Source organism: Pteropus alecto, unplaced genomic scaffold (assembly GCF_000325575.1).
Source record: "Pteropus alecto unplaced genomic scaffold, ASM32557v1 scaffold73, whole genome shotgun sequence".
NCBI lineage: Eukaryota > Metazoa > Chordata > Mammalia > Chiroptera > Pteropodidae > Pteropus > Pteropus alecto.
In genome coordinates, this window is record NW_006436284.1 from 1,996,093 (window position 1) to 2,018,540 (window position 22,448).

General features: G+C 37.0%; 1 protein-coding gene across 1 annotated transcript in view; it reads right to left on the reverse strand.

The window, feature by feature from the left end:
* The window catches only part of EMB (embigin), a 62,953-nt gene extending 54,095 nt beyond the window's left edge, over positions 1-8,858 (reverse strand). The window contains exons 1-2 of the mRNA XM_025047218.1: positions 8,711-8,858; positions 8,055-8,144 (exon numbers count right to left, since the gene is read on the reverse strand). Coding sequence (XP_024902986.1) covers positions 8,055-8,144; positions 8,711-8,858 — 238 coding nt within the window. The remainder of the gene's footprint in view (positions 1-8,054; positions 8,145-8,710) is intronic.
* Between the last annotated feature and the right edge of the window lie 13,590 nt (positions 8,859-22,448).

A 22,448-nucleotide genomic window follows, 5' to 3' on the forward strand; every position in this document is an offset into this window, starting at 1 on the left:
TCCTGTTTCATAATCTAACATTTTGCTAGCCTCATCAACTTTTCCAACTACCTGAAAATGTTGATGTCCCTTGAGATCTGCTCTCTGGCCTCTTTTCAATTTCACACTCCCAGTGATTATCTCTAATACCCTTTATTTGTAAACCTCTTGGCTCCTTTCAAGACTTACTTCTTGATCCCCAGGCCCATATACTTCTAGGTGTCTACTGAGCATCTAAACCTAGATATCCCATAGGTACTTCAAACTCAGTATATCCAAGGGAGATGCATTAGCCTTCTCTTCCCCTGTGACTTATAACACTGAATCACATATGGTAGAATTCAGTTTATTCTCGCTCTGAAATGTCAAACCAGTTTGCCCAGTTGTCTCCAAACCTCCTTACTATAGGCCTTTGATGGGTTCAGGTCACACTACCCCCAAAATATGGCACCTTAGTATATTGAATATTTAAGCTGAAGGAATTTGAGAAAACGGCAGAAGCAAAAAGGTCACTCGGACCCCACCCCATCCCTTCTTCCCTGAAACAGGTCATAAAACCCTCAGGTGAAGGGTGCTTCCCCATACTTGGAGGAAAAGAGCATCCTTATCCCCACAAACCAAAGGGACACAGAGAATTCTAATAAAGAGGCCTTGCTAAGCTTCCCCCAGTTTATTACACTAATCTCATACTCTGACCTATCGTATTCCTTCCTCCACAGCTGTCCCCTCTTCATCAAATCTAGCATAAACATACTCAGGTTAACTGTTTATTTGGGTCTTCATTTCTTTATGAAGGATCCTGTGTTATGTAAAGCATATTAAATTTTCTCCTGTTAATCTGTCTTTATCAGTTTAATTTTCAGACCCAGTCAGGGGCCCTAAGAGGGTGAAGGAAAACTTTTCCCACCCTTATGCCTTCATTATCTTTCACCAAGACCAGACAATGACCTCCTAACTTCTCTTGGCAATGGTTTCTCTTTCTCCACATATTTTCTATAACAACACCAACGTTATCCTTCTAAAGCAAAACTCAATTTATTTAGCTGCCTTGATTAGATAACTCTCATTTGCAAATAAAGTATCTTTTTTCTTTTTTTTTTTTAATTGTGGTAGGAATACAACCCGAGTTCTACTGTCTTAACAAATTTTTAAGTGTACAATACAATATTCTTATCAATAAGCACATGTTGTACAGATCTCTAGAACTTGCTCATCTTGCATAACTGAAACTTAGTACCTTAGACGAACACAAAAAATTAACTATGAGAGATGATGATATGTTAATTAGCTTGACTGTAGTAAGATTCACTATATATACATGTATCAATTCACTATATATATATAAAACCATGTTAAACATGTACACCTTAAATCTATATAATTTTAATTTTAAAAATATTTTTAAAAGGAAAAATTAACCATAATAGAAAACCTAAATCAAATGAGATCTAAATCACAGCTGGCAGTCAATATCGTAAAAACATTAATTATCCCCCAAATTAATTTACAGATTCAGTGGAAAGTCAGTCAAAATCTTCAAAAAAGTATTTTTTGTGGAACCTTACCCCAGAAAAATCTATATGTCCAAGAAAAAAATCTAAAAGTCCAGAAAATACAAAAACCCATTTAAAAAAAAAAAAAAAGCAAAGACATAAAGCTGTATCAAATGTTTCAAAATTATATTTATTTTAATGTTGCTGGAAAACTCCAGGAAACTAATGAAACAAAATAGGAAGAATTTTTCATATTACAAGTTGGAAATTATTTGTGGGTCAGGAAGTCAATTTAGTAGTTACCACCTGATTTTTTTTTAATGTATTGGAAGAAAAGAAAAATGATCAGAGTGTAGACATAAAGCTGTATCAAATGTTTCAAAATTATATTTATTTTAATGTTGCTGGAAAACTCCAGGAAACTAATGAAACAAAATAGGAAGAATTTTTCATATTACAAGTTGGAAATTATTTGTGGGTCAGGAAGTCAATTTAGTAGTTACCACCTGATTTTTTTTTAATGTATTGGAAGAAAAGAAAAATGATCAGAGTGTAACACACTTATTACACTAGCTGTTGCTTGATGAACATTCTGTTTTGCATATGTTCATGCATGGGTGGCGTGTCAGGTTACAGGATAAATTTACTTCTTACTTTACCTAGCACTAGAAAATGTTTGAAAAACATTGAAACAATAAACAGAATAATATATGGAAATTTGAAATATGATTAGGGTGGTATTTCAAAGCCATAGGAAAAAGAACTATTCAATAAAGGTTGTTGAGACATTAGCTATGTATATAAAAATAACAAGACTAAAGTTAGTGCTCTGTCACACACAATACATAAAAGTATATTTCAAATAGATTAAAAACTGGAGGGTGAAAAACTCCTATGAAAATATTTCTATAAGAAAGGATATTAACAAACATACATACATATATAAGTATGTCCAATTCCAAAATGCAAATTAAAAAAAAAAAAACAATGATGTAGCTTTTCACACTCATATTGCAAAGACAAAAAGGTTAATATTAAGTGCTAGTCAAGATATAGAAAAAATGATACTCAGATATGCAAGTGGAAGGAAGGGGTAAATTGTCAGACTACTTCGGATGGCAATTTGCAATCTATTAAAATAAAAATGCACAGAAATTCTAACTCAGCAGTTCTACTTTGTAGTATTAATCCAGGAGAATATGCAGTTATACCCAGAGAGAGATATGTACAAATGTTCATTGCTGCATGGTTTACAATAGAAAAAAAATTAAACTAGAGTCCATTAAGAGAAAATGTCTAAGTTGGTATATTTATACTGTGTACACAAGCAAAGGAAACAAGCTAGTTCCATGTGAAGTGCCTAGATCTCCAAGAACTAATGTTAAATAACAAAATGCATTTTTCAGAACAATGTGTATATGTCTATACCACTAATATTAAAGAATACAGAACAATATCATATAATACTACATAATCTCTAAGGATACATACGAACATACACACATTGAACGAGGGAGAGACAGAGAGAGAGGGCTAGAAAGGAGAAAGAGCAGAGACAGAAGTGGTGGGTGGGCAAAGGGGCTTTGACTTCCTCTGGCAAGTTTTCATCCCCAGAAGTTCTATTTGGTTACTTTTCAAACATGCTTTGTCTTTTTATTTTTATTTCTTTGATAGCAGGCTATTCTTTTCTCATGTTTTAATATTTCTCCTTTTATGTCCTTACCTAATATTTCTACAATCTGAAGTTCTGGACTGTCGAATCCTACTGCTCCTTAGCTCACTCTGTGTTCAGGGCTGCTTCATTGTTTTTTACGTGGCTGTCTTGTGATCTGTTCCTCAGTAGAGATTGCATAGCCAGGGTAGGTGACCATTCATAGATGTTTTTCATTTGCTTTCCTGCAGAAGCATCGCACCTACTGCAGTACTTGGAAGCTCCTGCATAATGCAGGTAATGTAAATTTGAGATCTAAACCTTGCTGAGGGCAGATTCTTGTCTCTGAATACTCAGAGGAGTTTTTGTTTTTGATGCAGAAAGCCAAGACCAAGAATCTAACTTCTCATCACCTGTGCTGGTCAGCTAATTTTTTCCCCCTAGGTCAAACCTTTCACTGTGTTTAAAGCTTAGGAAGGATCAGCTTTCTGGGAGTTTTCAGTTCCAACTCCCCTCCTTGCCTAGATTCAAGGCTTTGTTCTTACATCTGTGGCTCTTAAAACTCAAGAGCCTTGGCAACAAACAAGGAAATCTAACATGACTTCAGTTTACAGTTCTGATTCCTTGGTTACCAGATTTGATTAGTGGCAATTGTCTTTACTTTTTTTGTGTACTTAACTGTGTATTTATAAGAACATTTGCTATATTCTAGATTTTCTAGGTGTGAGGAGGATTTTCAGATTCTCTGATTTACTATATTGCTGGAAATAAAATAATGTTTCAACATTTTTAATGAACCCATTTTTACTTATGCAATTAAAAATTAATAAAATATGCTAAATATATATCAGTGAAACAGAAATAGTCCTTCTTTGAATGTACCTTATTGAAGATGTAACTTTGACTTCATTCTCAAAGACTGAGAGGACCGGAACTCAGCAGGAGGGAAGGAAAACGATGGGATTATAACCAATTAGGGGAGGTCCCATGCCTGTTATCAACACCATCTTCTAACATTTTGGTGAGATTCTTTATTAAATGTTAACAACCATGTGATTATTAAATCATTGTCTTCCCATGGTGACGGGCTGGGGGACAGTTACACAGCTCCTCTTTTTAATATGTAGAGCAGTGGTTCTTAACTGGGGGCATTTTTGCACACACACACACACACACACACACACACACACACCCCGCCGCCATGGGCAGACATGAGGCAATATCTGAAAGTGTTTTCAGTTGTCACAACTTTGTGCATGCTACTCACACCTAGTGGGTAGAGACCAGGGATGCTGTTAAACATTTTGCAATACCCCAAACACTCCACCTCCCTAAAACAAAGATTTATCCAGACCAAAATTTCAATATTTCTGCTAATCAGAAACTCTGGTGAAAAGCAAAAGTTGCTTGCAGCTATTGCCACTTGTGTTACTATGGTGGATCTGTCTTCTGTCTTCTCTTTCTCTCATTCTCTGTGAATGTTAGGATTCCCTTTTTTTCCTCTGTACACCAACAGTCTTCACGTAAGGCTTGAGGACTGGCAGTCTGCCTCTGAGAAACATCGCCCCTTGTTGGAGTCCTTTGAGGATCTTCTCGGCAACATAGTATCTGAGCAGCCAAATGTAAAGGAGTCTCACTTCTGTTCTTTTTCTCAATTTTATAGACCAGGCAACTAGCCCTGGAGTCTGAACAGCCCTAACCCTGGCTGGCTCTTAGGCAATGCGGCAACCTTTCTTGATCTTGACTAGTCTTCCCAAAGTTTACTCCGTACCTTAATCTACATATCTGTACCTCTAATGACTGCTTTGCCTACCTCTATCCCTTACTAGGACCATGTCAAGCCAGCTGCTCACATCTCAACATGGTAAATAAAATGTGCCACTGGAGATAGCCTATACCAACATCACCAGGGTGGTCAAAAAAACTGCCAGTGGATGTTTTGATTTTAATCTCTTTGGTTAAACTATAACACACTGATCAAGATACCAAATGCTATGATATGCAGAGGAAGTGAAAAAAATTAAAATAACAATAAAGAAACACCCTAATTGCTGTAACACAAACAATGAATTCCAAATATTGACAATGGGAAACAGTACAGCAATATAAAAATAGTCCATTCTCAGAAGATTAGTTTTAAAAATCCAGTGATATCAGGAAAAAGGAAAAAAAGACTTTTATTCTTAGTCAAGTCAATTATACGCTCACAATATATTCACTATCTCGGCAAATGCAATTTCTAACATAAACCTATTTAGAAATAAGGCAGTTAAAATAGTTTCATTTTCATTGTCTTTGAAACTTTTTACCTTCAGGCTAATGTAGATTTTCTTAAAATAGGTATAATTGTTTTAATGATGCTGTTGAAAGAATTAGTAATTGGGCATTAAGAAAACCTGCATAATATAATGGTTAACAACATGACCCCTAGTGCCACACTGAGTTCAAAACTGAGCTTCAGCTTACCAGCTGTAACCTTGGTCAGTTCACTTACAAATAATAATACTCCTTGTGTACAGTTGTTATGAGGATTAAATTAATTTTTATTTAGAAATATATAGTCAGTCACACACCGCATAAAGACTTTTCACTCAACGACAGACTGCGTATACAAAGGTGGTAAACCATATAGCTTAGGTGTGCAGTAGGCTATACCATCTAGGTGTGTGTAAGTGCACTCTATGATGTTTGTACAATGATAATATTGCCTGACCAGGCATTTCTCAGATCGGATCCCAGTCCCTAAGGGATGCAGGACTGTACATGGTACATAGTCAATATCATGTATCTGTTAAGTAATTAGCAACATTTTAGAAACATAAAATAATAAACAACCAGGATTTCATGGATCAAAGGTCATGTTTTTCCTTCTCCCAGGCACAGGATCCTGTGCTTCCCAGTCTCAAGCATCTTTGAGTAAGTTAAATGTGCTAAGAACTAGGCCAATGTTATAATGTTGGCCCAAAATTTCCAACTAATGTATTACATTTCAATATCTCTACAAAAAACATTTTATCCTAAAAGAGAAATCAACTCCTAAAATGGCCAGGAGGAAAGAGAAAATAATAAATAACATCATAGAAATGTTGTGTCATTTACAGATGTACTTGAGTGGTTTTATAATCAGTACTGGCAGAAGTCAAATAAATAATGATATGACAATATGAAAACATTCTATTCATAAAGTGAGTTAAAAATATTAGTGATAGCAATGAGAAGAAAGCCAATGGTTCCTAACAATCACAAATACATCTTCACATTTAAATTCTACGTTTCAGTAAAGGCAGATTCTTAAACCAAACTTTTTGATGAGAAGGCAAGCAGAACAACGACTTACATGAAAATGCAACCATCTAGGTCACAGATAAAAGATCCGGTGTTACAAAATTAATGTCAAATCTCTCTTTTGTCAGCTAATAACAAACCTGGACTTCAATAAGGAAAAACTTCATTCAAAAATTATTGCATTAGAGAAAATGTTCCAGACCTTGGATCTGCAGGCATCACAAAATCAAACAGAAATAGGCCTTTCATAGGGAGGGGTCAGCAGGCTAGCAGGAACTCTTGAGAAGGAACTGGGCAAACTAGTGAGTGGAAGCAGACAGCATGATTGGGCTGTGGTCGGACTTGGGGCAAGTCGAAGTTCAGGGGCCTGGAAAGAAGAGAAGAGCCTGACTGAAGTTTGATCAGGCTGAGCCAAAGGTAAGGAAGCAGTGACAACTGTGCACCCCCAATCTCCTCAGAGCAGTAGGAGTACCGGTTTCAATAGCAGTCTTAGAATAAGAGAGCAGTGAGGAGATAAGCCCTCCAAACAGGTTCAGTAAGTAAATAACAGCTTGGCATACACTAAAAAGTTCATTTCTTGCTCTCGCCCTGGGCACCTGACCCTTTTTCCCCACCAGGCTCCAACTGTTCTGGGTGAATGAGGGTGTGTGCTGCTGCCAACATCACCAGGCTGGTCAAAGGATTTGCAAACTTCTGTTTTCACGTGAATCTCTCTTAAACGTTTCATCCTGACAGAGTAAAGCAACAACTGGCACATGCAAAAAAGTAAGAGAACAGGTAACAGCACAGGAGCGTTGTAATTAAATTTTACAAGTAAGAATAAATAAATTTCAAATACTAGAATGGGGACAAACAGGAGTGGCTCAATGTCACAAAAATGTTCTGCTGAGAAGCTCAATGCAAACATTCCCTTGGTATCAGATTGGGGAAGAAAAAGCACACCTTTTATTCATATTAAACAAATACAGAAACAGTTCCTCAGATAAGAGGGCAGTTAAAGACCTGGACATGTAGTTGCATAAAACTTGTTATTGACTTAATAACAGGTTTGAAATATGTTATGTGCTAATTAAACCTTTAATACTGTTAGTAAAGCTACTCTTAGTCTTTTAAAGAACTCTAAGATTACTTTTGAAACACAAATCCAAAACTGAGAAAAGAGAAAGCAGAGCTGAGTGTTATTTCAGAGTTCTTGTTTTTCTGCAGCACTGTCATTGACTTATTGACGGCATCTTTAATTTATCTGCCTGAAGGTCTTCCACTAGGTACATGAGTTCTCTCAATGCAGAGTGATTTGAATGGATGCTCCAGCAAGAACTGATAAAAAAAAAATAAGAGTATCTGCAATTCAAAATAAGCCCTCACCTCTTCCCAAGTGTCCCTTTGCTAGAGAGCCTTTCTTAGCCCTCCCATGTCTAGACTAGCTACCACCTCCCTGCACACCATCCTCAGGGCATTAGACTTTCACATTCTATGTTATGTAGTAGAAGGTACTATATATATTATATATATGCTAAAATTATACAAGGGACTGGTGTGTTTCTCCCAGACCATAAGCAGGGATTAGTACTTCATGAGTCAAAATGCAGTGGCTTGATAAAATAAAAACTTAGGTTGGTATTATATTATTTGAAATATACATTTACCAGTCAGTGATATGTTATGACTCTCCAAGGAAAGGTTAGAGTATTTCCCCAGCATTTCTTCTCGGACAGGTAGACTCGTAAAAGGTGAAACTGTAAGAAAGAGAACATGTGATTACATATTCTTATGAAGATTAAAGGACTATCCTATCTAAAAGCTAGTTTACGACAGCTAAAATGTTATTGTAGACTATTAATGAAAAATTAGGTTTTTGGAAGATCTAATTGACTAGGTCTTATATGCTGCACAGATATTCAGAAAGCTATTAGGTTATTAAATGAGACTAAATTTCAAAGTTTTTCTATTTTCTTTTACTGAAAAATCCCTATTGATTTACATTAGGTAGCTTTAAAAAAAACTTATTTTCTTATCCTACAATTTATAGTTTCTTTATAAAACATAAATGAAGACACTGAGGAATTTAGAGTGGCAGAAAAAAGAAAAGTATGATGAGGCAGAGAGAAGATGAGAGAACAAAGAGGAACAGAGAGACAAGAATAAAGGGCATAAAAAAAGGAATAAAATAGCACTGGGCAGCAGAGGACACAAGATAAAATGGATGCACCGTGCGAGTTTGTGCTGCTAATCCTTTTCCAGCTATGGTTACAGTACAAGGCGTCCTCTTCCAAACTGACTTAATGGTTTTCCTGTCACTTACATCTTCTTCTGAAAACGTTTATCAAAGAAACAAGGTTTGCATTTCCACTTCTCTCACTCATCTCAAAACTGCTTTTTCTTACACTGGCTGCTACTATTTCTTTGACTTTAGGGCCCCAGACCTTAGCTACCATGAAAACTATCCCCATTCTGTCGAACAAGTCAAGGAAGGAAAAAAGGTTTATTGTCGTCAATTTGGCTGCGCTCTTTAAACTTTGTTCATTTTAAATTATTTCATTTTTTTATTCATTTTTTATTTTATTTTTCATATTCTACTCAAGAAGTTATTCTTAGTGTAAGATTAGATTTCCAGTTATTTCCTTTTCTTCTTTGTATGAAAAATGTTATCAAAGTTAGTGATTGCTTTTGTCGCTTCAGCTTACATATAGCTTTTACAATTTTGCCTAATTAAAAAATCTGCCTAGAAGAGCTTAATTCCCAATAAGTTGTGTTCCAGAGGCTTAATAATTTCTAATTCAGCTTTGGAAGGTGGAATGCATTCTCCCTTAAAATAATCTTTTAACAAATTAAATATTGAAGTTATACTACCTATACTAAGCTCTGACAGTGAGTACACAAGAAAATATGCCCCGAGTTTCTCACTAGGCTATAAGCAATACAAAACTTTTCCTCCACCTACATCTAATGTACATTCTTTCTCTCTGTTTCTCCCTCAAACACACACACACACACACACACACACACACACACACACACACACACACACACACACACACTGCCCAAAAAGGTTTTTATCAACATTTTTTTTCCTAATGAAAATTATTTTTTTCCATTCTTGGGCGTAGTTCATTTGGAGATTGTATTTAAAAAGAAAATATCTCATGAAGATCAAGGCAAATGCTATTTACTTATAGATGGGAACCTGGGAGGGTCGAGATGGGAAGGAAGGAAGGAAGGAAGGAAGGAAGGAAGGAAAGAAGGAAGAAGGAAGGAAGGAAGGAAGGAAGGAAGGAAGGAAGGAAGGAAGAAAGGAGCTGTTTTATAATATCACCTGTTCAGTGAAGCTTGCACATAAACTTTGATACCTTTCCTTCCTTTGCTTTCTTGGCCTAGCCTACTGCAGGATAGAATGCAACCTTGAGAGTTCTCACCACACTGCTTATCTCTGAAACAAGCCCATAATCTTTTCAAAGGATCTGGCATCATTATTTATTATTATTATTATTATTATTATTATTAATTTATTCACCCCTTTAGCAACAATAAAAGAGTGACATAAGCTGAAAAAATTCTGTCATTCTTCTTATTTCACTTAAATAAGTGAATGTACAGAGCACCTTGCACATGCCTGATGCTGATGAAGAGTGCGAAGCTGAGTAAACTCAGTTCCTACAGGGCTACATGAATCATAATATCAGTTTGGGCCCACAATTTGTGATTGTGAGTCATCAGAATTTTCGAGTAGCACTCTTTCATAGTAGTGACAGTAACTGGCCTGTGTATTTTACAGAAGTTGGCGTGTGAGCTAGATTATGAAGCCTCATCTACATCTCTAAGGGACTAGAAGTAGAATGGAGGTGGAGATGATGCCAAGGAGATGAGCTGAGCCTGGAGTTATTTTCCCATTACACCTCATCAGGACCTGGATGAAAGGGGCCACCTAGGTCCTGCATTAGAACAGGAGAGAAAAGAGATCTGAGCTTGGCCTCGGAAAAAATCTAAGCTTATAAAAGTTGAAAGAACAGAAGAAAGAGGAAAAGAAACAAGCTTCAAGAGTAGGGAAGTGTGGGTAGTTCCAGAATACACTAGCAGTTGTGACCACTTCCAATTGCCAGTTCGTATATTAAAAATATAATCAGACATCCATAAAGCAGCTACCAGCTGTAGCCTAACATCATATTCCCTCTAAAACATTCATCTTATCTTGCTCAAGTTCCAGATTCCACCAAACGAACCCCAAGTGCAAACGAACATGTATAACTGTTGTGATTTTTGCCTCGGGAAGAGTACCTTAAAGAGGCAATGTATACAAACATCCTGAGTGCAAAAGCAGGGCAGTCTACAGAAGGTGTTAGAATAGTAAGAGTGAGTAGTTCTTTGTTTGGCCAAGATATTTTTTAATTAAAAAAGTGAGAATGTAAACCTTATTGCTTTCAGTAGGAGGACAGCTGGCGGGAGGCTGATTCAGCTGACATTGGTGTTTAAAGGAAATTGGCAGGAAATTCAGGCAGATGTGGTTTAAATACTTCCCTGAAAGGATTAGACTGAGTCATGAAAATACAAAATGGAGAGGCAGAGATTTTGTATCCAAATCCAAGTTCTGCCATTGACATGTTATTTGGGGTTTCATTCCATGAAGAAAGGAAGGAAAGCTGCATAATTTTGAGTGATGGTGCCAAGATCATAACATGCATCCTCGACTTATCATACTCACCTCTTTCTTAATCATTGCTGGAAACATTCCATGTGGCATTCCTTTGCAGGTAGTGGCAAAAATGCCAACATAAAAGAGTAACATCTAATAGTCATTCCAGAGATTAAAAGGTTTGTTTTTCTCCCTCTGCAGGGAAGATGGGGTGTGTAGGTTTGCATCAAAGAATTGAATAATATCCTAATTTTCACCTATTATTATTTCATGTGAAATAGCAAATGGCATCTACTTAAATAGCTTTCATACATTATATTTAAAAATAGACATTGCTAGAGGGACTTATTATGTTATGCTGTTGACATTTTCAAATGAAATGAATATTTTATAATTTCTCATTAAGATATCAAGGTAATATTTTCACATGTTTAATTTTGGGACCTTGTTTCATTGAAATAAATTAGGAAGGAAAGAAAGAGTAACAGTAGAAAATCGCATTAGGTTTTAAGATTTGCTTTTATTTAAATCAGAAAAGAAGTTCGACTATATCTCCATTTAAGAATAAGCATTTCCTCTAAATTGCTCCCCCAAATTTTCTTTATTATATTTTAAAATCTTGGAAGGGTCTAAACTTCATTTAAGAAAGGTGTAAGAAAAAACTGTTATCTAGATAAATATCATTATTTCATTCACATAATGTATTGATTGCTATCAATATGCATAATTAAAATTATTCTAATAAATCTTAATTTTAGCATTCTGATATACAGCCATATAAATGTGAAACCCAATCACAGAACACTATAACCTAGGAATGGACAATATATACTACTTATAAAAGAGAGTTTTGGAACTCAAAGTATATTTCCTTGTGGAAGCAACTACATATGACCATGACAAATTGTAAAAGCCATTTAAGTCATGATATGGCTGAACTACGGCACTAAAATATCTAATTACTAATATTGCTTATAAACAATACATTTAGAATTCTACTTCTGGGTTCTATATATACTGCTTATGAATATATTATTCCTATCCCCTGTCCATAACTGCAATAGTAGAAAGAAGAAAAGAGGGAATAAGACACTATACTCCAAAGAGAACTTGTAAAAAAAAGAAAAGAAGATTTGGCAAGAAAATAAATTCCTAATGGGGACATTTATAAGTTAGACTTTCTAAGTCAGGGACAGAAAACAGTCCTGACAGGGAACTCATTTTTTTTTTTTTTTCATAATATGGGAACTATTGGACAAGAAGGCCATTTTCAGACTAGTTAAAAAAAAAAAAAAGAACAATTAAAAAGCCTAATGACAAAAGCAATGTGCACTTTTACACAGCCTTGTAAAAATATTTTTCAAACCTGGTAATATAGGAATATAAACAAATTGATCTTTAAAATATGACTTTTACAATAAAATATATTTTGAAGCACAGTATGGAGACTTATGTTTCGAACTACCTCTGTAAGGGTCATTAAGATATTTTAACAGTGCAAGCTATGCCAAATAAAACTCTTAAAAAATAAAAATCCAAAAGTTTGACTAGGATTTCTGCTCTAAGGATAATAAGTTCTTAAATTGTTTCACTCACTAGTTTATTCTTTGATAAGACTTTAATTGTATTCAGTAGTTCTCAACTGGGGATGATTTTGCCCTGCCAGGGGACATTTAGCAATGTCTGAAGACTTTCTGGTTGTCAAAGTTGGGGAAGGTTACTAGTATCCAGTAGGTTATATAAGTTTCCTAAGGCTACCGTAACAAATTACCAGACATATGATGGCTTAAAACAACAGAATTTTATTGTCTCATAGTTTTGGAGGCTAGAAGCCTGAAATTAAGGTTGAGGGCTTTGCTCCTCTGAAGGATCTAGGGAAGAATCCTTCCTTGCCTCTCCCTAGCTTCTGTCAGGTGCCAGCAGTCTTGGTGTTCTTTGGCTTGTAGCTGCATCACTCCAGTCTCTTTGCTCTGTTTTTATATGATTCACCTTCCTTCTGTGTATGTGTGTCGCCATATCCAAATCTCCTTCTTTCTTTCATAGAGACTACAGTTATTGAGTTAAGGGTCTATCTCAATCTAGTATAACCTCATTTTACTTTGATTACATCTGCAAAGACTTTTACAGATACCAAGAGCGAGGAGGACGTGAACATTTCTTTTTGTGGGACACTGCTCACTCACTACATAGGTAAAGGCCAGGATGCTGCTAAACATCTTAAAATGACAGCCCCCCACAACAGAGAATTATCCAGCCTAAAACGTCAATAATGCCAAGATTGAGAAATCCTAATTTCAAAACAGGTACATCCTCATCAACTATGATTCTTCAACTTGATGATTTTTAATAATCTCCAATGACCTTGTGGTCCTGAGGTCCTGTTCTACATAGTTTAGGTGCAGATATTTTAAAGCATGGACATTTCTTGCAACCCTTCTTCGCCAGCCACATCTTCCTGTCAGGCTGCTATTTTGAGGACCTTTTACGAAGAAGCACCAATTGCTGAATGGGTTTTGAAATGCACACCAGGAAACCAGTTATAGCTATTAGCTCGCTCCAGACTCTCGGCTACTTCACAAAAGCATTTTAGGCTTCCAGATCAATCAAATAGTACACCTAAATTCCCTTTCAGGCACTCAGAACTATGTAATTATAAGGCTATAAAAAAAAGATTCTGTCTTGGGAGTAGATATACATTAATAATGATATAACAACAAACTTTAAAAATGCCAGAAAATGTAATTTTCAATTAAAAGAATAACATCATTTTTAAAGATAATATCTATTATTTCTAAAAATATTATTTGAGAGATCTTGTTATGTGTGAATACTGACTATGTCTTATTAGGAATAGAGTTTATTTTTAACAAAACATGAGATTTTTTTTTCTTCTATATGCACCTGTATCTCCTAACTTGTTTGTTTCTATGGTTCACATATTATTGTGAAATATGGGAGGCCAGCCATACAAAAGTAACTTTAAGAGATTACAGTTTAGGACACATAACCTTGACACATAATGTTACTGTTTGAGAACAAATACTCTTTTGGAAAATGCTACCTAAATATATATACTCATGACCATTTCTCAACTATCCCCTGTGCTTTAACGTCCATGTTAACTCAGACTTTCTCAAAAGGAGTTGAAATTCACTTTGCTTCTTTTCAAAAAATCTTGAACTAACAGAAAAGTCTCCGATACAGAATAAAGAATTTTCTCCCTGAACTATTTGAGAATAAGTTGCTGACCTGATGACCCCATTTCTCTCTGAAACATTAATGTACATTTACTACAAAGGACGTATCCCCAAATTATCCCAATACTGCCCTTAAAATAGGGAACTAAGCATTTATGCATTACCATCTCATCCCATACCTCATCTAAGTTTTAACAAAAGTCCTTTTGTTGAAATGTACTTTTTAACAAAAGGTTCCAACTCAGAATCATATGTTGCCATTAGCTGCCATGTCCCTCTCTTCTCCTTCACTCTGGAAGACTTTAGTCTCTCCTGACTTTTATGACCTCGATACTGGTGAAGGTCCCAGGATAGTTATGTTGTAAGATGATCAGATTCAGAGTAGAACATCTTTGGTAGGAATAGTACAGAGGTGACTGTGTCTTTCTCATTGCATCCTATCAGATGGCACACAATTTTTATTTTTTCTCTTTACTGATAATTTTCACTTTACTTCATTAAAGTGATATTTGGAAGGCTTCTCCACTGTAGTTATTCTTTTTCCATTTCATTAGTAAGAATTTTGTGTAAAGTTACTTTGAAACTATGTAATATTCTGTGCCTCATTAAAATTTTAATTTATATCAGTAGATACTTGTGAGTACCTATATTATTCAGTAGATACTCATGAGTACCTATGTTATTCAATGGGCATTATTCAGTGGATCCTAATGGATACTGGTCCATTAGTATTATTATTATTTTGTCCCAGATTTGTCTAATGGGAGTCTTTCACTCTGGCTCCTGTATCCTTTTGACATGACCTATCGTTCTTTGAGCACTTCATTGTTTCCGGCACAAGAAACAATGATGTTCCAGGCTTATTTTATACTTATCCTACACTAGTCCTGAAATGAGCCATTTCTCCAAGAAGTCCTAGTTAATATCAGTAAAGACTGCTGTTTCAAATTAAGATTTTGGTGCTAAGTATGGTTATTACTACTGGGAAATCACTGCTTCATCTCAGTAGACAGAGTCAAGAATACACACATCTCCATTCACACACGCATATAACATTAAATATAGTGGATATGATATATATGTGTATAAATATGACACATACATTATACATATGGTTACACATACACAAATTTAAATCTATATCTCTATTTACATAGATGTAGACATAAGAATGAGATATATGTTTAAAGTCATAAATTCACACTAATGCTACAAATTACAATCTAACACCATGAGGTTCATTCTAATTGTTCTTTATTTCCTTCTTTTCTAGTGAAAAATCTGTATCTTATTACCCTTACTAGCTTTACTTATTTGATCAGTCCCTCCATATATAACTAAGTTCCCATTGCCGCCGCCACACCTGGCCCCAATGGTGTCTTCCTCTCTCAGGCTCCAGTACTCTGTGCTCTCCTGCATCCCTGATCAGGATCAGATGACACATGTCGATCTGCGCCTGCATAGAAGACCTTATCAGTCTGCTCAGCTCTGAAGCCCAGCACCAGACCACTTCTCTGCAGGACCCTACCTCACTGTGCTCGGGCTCTAACTGTCGACACAGGGCCACTCTCCTACCTGGACACCTTCCTGACCAGGTTCAACCTCTAATTCTCTGGTTCAGACACCCCTGGCTACCGCCCTCCACCGAGGGAGGATGCCTCCCTGAATGTCTCCACTTCATGGCTACAGGCCCGTTCTTGGAAGGAAAGGAAAAGAGATGAAAGAGAGGGACAGAAGCCAGGAAGAGAAAGAGACAGTTAAACTAATTCTTTAAAAATGCTTATATATGATGTATTTTGATGCATCAGATACAACTCTATTAAAGATAGGCTTATAGTTAATCTGTTCCTTTAAATGTTTTAAACACCGTGAAAGGTAAAAACTGCTAAAGTTTTCTGCTTAAATATAGACTAACACAGTGTCAGGCCCATCTAGGAGCTTGAACTATATCTATTCCAATAAATATTTATTACTAGGCAGTTGCTCTGGAGCAGGGAGGTGGGGCATATAGAAAGGAAGCATATAATTCTAGAAGTTAAAAATGATCATTTCAAATGACTCCCCTGCAAACATTTTTCAAAACGTAAACATGACCCATTCTCTCAATTTGTTCCACGTAATAGTAATAACAATGTTTGAATATTCCCATTTAAGTCATATTTCTTCTTACAAAGATTTTACATTTCTTATTTAATTGAAATGGTCTAAAAGAGTTGAGTCCCTCCCTATGCCTAACTGGACTCCAGGACTCACACTGTGTCAACACGTCTTTCAGTTCAAATTGAGCATTTAGATTCACACACTGTGCTCTCTGTTGGTGGCTCCAAACTTTCATAAACATACTCAGTTATCTCAGAGAGAGAACTGAGTATTGTGTTTAGGAAGATTGGCTTTGGAGTTGGATTGAACGATGCTTAATTTCTTACTCTACTACTTAATTATGTGTACTTAGGTATTTATTTAACCTCCCTGAGTTACAATTTCCTCATCTCAAAGTCAGGGTCAATAAAAACTAACCCATATGGCTATAAACTGCATAATGCAATGCCGATGATGCAATACACATAGTTGTTATAAGTAAATATGAAAAATTATAACCACTTTTATTATTAAAATTTGGCCAAAAATTTTAGGTCTATAGAACACCTCTAAGTTCGAAGCACCTAGATAATATATATATATATATAGCAATAAACATCACAATGTCCTTTAGCAAAGAGGAAACTGAATCTCAAGATCAATACAGAATCTATAAAACAAGATAAGGTTGCCTGCCTGACAATTTTTAATTCTACCTGAAATTAGATGCTAACTTCATGCCTTTTATGTGGCATGTTATTCCATAATTTTGGTTTAAGAGAAGCTAAAAGGACAGGACTTACACTATATACAAACACAGACATTTGCCATATATACATACATCACCCCATTTAACTACAATTTTATTTGCTAATTTATTCCACTTTCATTTGTTGCTTACTTTTTTCTCTTTAGAAGTTTACTCTGAATGTCAATTTAAACTTGACTCCCTGAAGCCAAGAGTAAATATCTACCCAACAGTGTACTCTAGGCCATGTCATTTTAAAGTAGTGGTTTTCAACCTACTTAGGATCACATAATTCACATGATTAAAATCACAGGGGATTTTAAAAACTTTCGATGTCCAGGCTGAATCTCAGGCCAACTGAATCAGAATTATTGAGGGCAGGACCCAGAAAGTATTTTTAAATACCTGGCAATTCTAACATATAGCCAAATCTAAAACCAAAGTTCTAGGACTAATCCAGAATGCACTGGTCCTCAGAACTGCAATATTCTGAGGTGAATGGTGAGTGAATTTAGGGATAGAAAAATCAAGGATGGCCTGAAGGGGAAAGACGCCCTTGACAGTTCTTTATAAGTGGTATGAATAAAAAAGAGATGTGGGAAATTTAGAAACTGAAGCGACCCAAATGTTTTGTGAACAAACAGGCCTTTTAAAGGACATTTTTTAAAAATAAATAATTGTATCCTTTGATTATCTTTCTATCTTTATAGTATATTATGAAATACCTACATGCTATAAGCTCATAAAAATGAATTCCTATGAAAAGTTGAAAATCTTGTGTAGAATAATATCCCAATTTTAGTTAACCGTTGGGCAATATTTGCCAACTTGAAAGGCAATCTGTTATCCTAAATGGCTGCTAACACTGAAATTTATAACACAGGAATGTGCATTAGAAAATAGGTTAGAAAAAAAAAGAAAATAGGTTAGTTGGAATACTTTCAACATAAAAAATAATTATAAACAGGTAATTATTAAACGGCAAATTTTTTGCATACAAATAACTCTTTCAAAGTGTCCAACAAAACAACCATAAAAAACTTCATCGTCAAAGACCATGGTGTAAAAGAAGACACACACACACATAATCAATCCAATGAGTTATGGGGCTTTGTTTGGTTGTTGCGTTGTTTTTACGCCGTAGTTTCGCAGCCTTAAAGTTAACACACCCACCTGGAAGCAAGTAGGTGGTATTTAAGCCTTACAATCAATTCGAGTGAAGGGAGTTGGCCTGGGAGAATGTGGGTTTCACAATACGGCCGCTTTCGCTGAGGCCAGTCGCTGCCCGCGCCCGCACGCACCCTCACACCCATCGCCCTCTTCCTAGGAACACCCAGACACGGCCCTACTACCAGCGTCCCCGACTCCGGGGCACTGTTGGTGTATAATTCAGAACCCAGAGCGGAGGAACCCGAACTGCCCGAGTCCTCTCGTCCGGTTTAGATAACCCAAGCGTGGCCAATGGGAGGAGGCGGCCGCTGCTCTCAACCTGCGGTTGCCGGCATTCTCCCTCCCGCTTCTCCCCAACACCCTTGCCTAGGCGCGCTCGCCAAGCCCTCCGCCCGCGGGGACCAGAGCTCCGCACCCCTTCCTGCGCGCCCTCCGCCCCCTCCTCGGTCCTGCACCCATCACACCTGGGGGATGGCCGTCTGCCAAGCTCGGGCGTGCAGCGGCCAAGAGGCACGGGAGGATAAGCAGCCCCGGGAGAGTGAGCATGGTGCCGGCAGGTCAGCCGCGACCCTCAACAAAGCCTGTCTCTCGGCGGACCGCGGTGGGTACCTGGAGTCCCTGCGCACACTAGTGGGATGCCAGTCCCGGGGACGCGACATGCGAGAAAAGGAGTGGGAGGGGCCCGGCCGCCCTACCCTCCTCCCCCGAGACGCTCTCACTGCTCCAGAGGCCGCCCCAGAGCTGCGCCCGGCTCCCCATCAATTATGCAGCGCGTTGCCGGCTGCAGGCGCGCCGGGATGTGCGGCGGCCACCTCCAAGCCTTGTCCTGCCCACCCTCCGTCATCTGGGCTCTGACGGGTCTGGAAGGGAGCTCGCTAAAGACATGGGGTTAGGTGATGTCTAACCCATCTCCTGAGGGAAAGGTTGAAACTATATATGTTATATTATATTTTATATTATATTATATATTATTACCCTTTGCAGTTCATTTGAAGCAGGATTCACTTATTTACTTTGTTGGGACAGATGAGAGGGTGCAGAACACTTTTCTGTCCCCCCTCCCCCCTCCCCACACACACACCCGGTTCATCCCTGGGTTATTAAGGAGACTTAAAATTGACTGGCGAAAGGCGCTATCCAGCTGCCCTGCATCCTGGACTAATCTTTGTTCTGCGTACCAAGTACCAATCGCACGAATCTTACTCTTTGGTCTCCGAAGACTTAACCGGTTCTCTCCAGATTAAGATTTCAGAGTCCCAAGGCCCTACAGTATGTCTGTTTTTCTTTTCCTTTTGTTTGCTTAGCTTTACAGGTCTTGAGGAGCCACCTAGAGCTCAGGAAACAAAAACTACCAAATACAGCTGCTACGTAAACTGCACAAACCTGTTGACCTGCATCAAACTTGAACGTGGTTTACAATGCTACTCGGTACACAGCAGTGCTGTAGCTTGGAATTTTCAGTGCAGCCGACCAAATAAAATAAAACAACTAAAAGCTATTGTTTTATCAGAGAGGAAGAATCTCCATTATAACATAAAAGAATAGCAAGATTTGATGACTCCCTAGGATGTTATAACACGTTAAATATTTTTAAAAAATATTTCTCATGAGCTTTGTTTTCACTTCCTTTATTTCTCGGACATCAGGTTCAAAATTCATAAATTCTAAATACATTTGTGTCCTAAAAAAGAGGATTAAAAGAAAATGTTACATACGAATTTTAAAAATTGAAGTACTAAGCAGAACTATGCTCGCTTCAGGCAGGAATGGTTAATTTTTGATTGGTATGTATCACTAAGATATTCTGTTTCCAGTGTATTATGTAGGCAAAACTGTGGAAAAGAAGTAGATTATTTAAATTGGTGTTGAGAGAATATGAGTAATACAATTCATTAACCAATAGTAAATATCTACCAAATGCCAGACATTATGTTCAAAATAGACTGCATGTACTGCAAGGAGCTCACATGCACACTCATGCACATAGTAATTAGAGAGCTATTCATCTATAACTACAAATCTAAGAAAAGCTTCCTGTTCTCAGAAAATTATGGTTATAATAATTAAGTCTTCCTCAACAAAGTCTTATGAGAGACCCTGAAAAACTCAACATTTTTCATTATGACCCTCTCGGGACCTTAGCCCACCATGCTAAACCCAAATTGCCTGACCTTTGGCTGTTAAGTCGCATCCCTGTGTCGCTGCCCTATATTCTGTCCGAGAACTAAGCACAAACGTTTCCCGGTGCCTTTCGGAGAGTCTTAACGGTAAGCCCTTCTCATAACAAACTGGACTTTGACTGATCTTCCCCAATTAGTCTTATAAAATCTTTAATCTCAAGTTTACCTTTCTTCAAATAAACTGACCTCATTGATACGAAAATTATCTTTTCAATTGAATTAGCTTGTTTATAAACAGGAAAAAATTACTTGCCCAAGTTGAGGCAAACTCTCACTGTCACTTTTGTTGTTAGAGTAAAACAAGTTAAGAAAGAAATATAATTCTTGTTTCACTAAGCATTTTGAAGGCCTTTCCCCCATTGTTACTATTTATATTTAGATATTGATACATTTAGCCTTATAGCCACTCGACTTTTTTCAAATACTCCACATCGTTCCAAACCAGTTTGTATAATAACTTCCCTATATGGCTGTTTTTCTGAACTTTCTGGTCCAAATTGACTTTTGCCTCTGTGGTGAATTAAATATGGCCACAAATGCTTTGACATTCTTCTCATCATAAAGTGCATCGCGAGTCCTATGTTTCTTCTCCTCCAACTGGATGGGTTCTGTAAAACTGTGTGAGTTTCTGGATCCAGACCACAGGAGTGCCCATTTCCTTTCTCCTTATTCTTACAAAACAACTGCCAGGAAAGAAATATGACTACTATGGTGTGAGATGCCCCAGAATAATGAGATGCCATGTGGAACAAAGCCAGGCCCCAGCTGAGTACCTCAGTGATCCCAGCTGATGCCCCTTGGAACAAAGGAATTGTCTCTCTGAGCCATGCCTGACCTCTTGGCCCACTCAATTGTGAGGTATAACACTCTTGTTTTAAACCACTAAATTTGGGGGTAGTCTGAGTCACCACAATAAATAACCTACTCTCCTCTGAACTCATACTGTCTCTAGGATTAATTTGATAATTAATAATTTACGAACTTGTGACGGCCTTCATTCTTGGCTTGAATTCCATTTAAATATTTTATTGGCGTTCAATTTGTTATGTTATTCTATCTTCTTTCCCAATTATATCACAACTCTTTTCAGTACCTGCTAATAGTTCTATAATTCTTTATATTTCCTGCAGTGTCTTAAAATAGTACTTTTCGTGTACTCTGTTTTTACTTATTAGAAAATTAGTATAAACTCATGTTTATAAATTCATGTTTTTTCTTATAAACTCATGTTTATAAAATGATACTATAAAAGTTTTATTTTTTTTTCTTTTAAGATACACGTTGTCATTGAAAAGTGTGTGACGGTCTTGGAAGGGTGCAAAAGCAAGAATGAGAATATGGATATGGGGTATTGCTTATTGAAAATAATATTTAATTTAAAAATTTTATTGGAGAAAAACATTTTATCAGACAGGACTATATAAAGTACTAAAAATAAAGATGAGAATTTGCTACTGACAAGTAGTAAAAAATAAACAAATAAAAACCCAAAAGTACAAATGCAAGTCATAGAATATGGAAGGCAAGTTTCTGCAGTGGCTCCCAAGATTCCCGCCTCTCTCCTCATTTGCCCTGGTTGCCCTTGAAGGTGGGCAGGCTTGTGAACATAATGGGGTAGTCACTACCTTGATTAGATTACATCTGATAAGACTCCATTAAAATAGAGAGAAACATTCCTAGTGAGAAAGAAGTCCTCATGTTTGTCTGAAAGAAACTTTGTGATCTGACTGCCTATGAAAGGAACAACCTCCAGGAGCTGAACACATCAGTCCTACAACCCCAAAGAACTGAATTCTGCCAACGACCAATGAGCTTGGCAGGAAGCCCAAAGCCTCCAATTAGATCACAGGCCAACGAACATCTTGATAGCAGACTGATGAGACTTGAACAGAGGACCCAAGAATTCTGACCCACGAAATCCATGAGACCATACATTTGTGTTAAACAACTAAGTTTGTGGGAATTTGTTATATAGCAATAGAAAACTGATGCGAGGGGGTTCCTAGTCATGTAAGAAAATAATTCTATACTTGAACAAG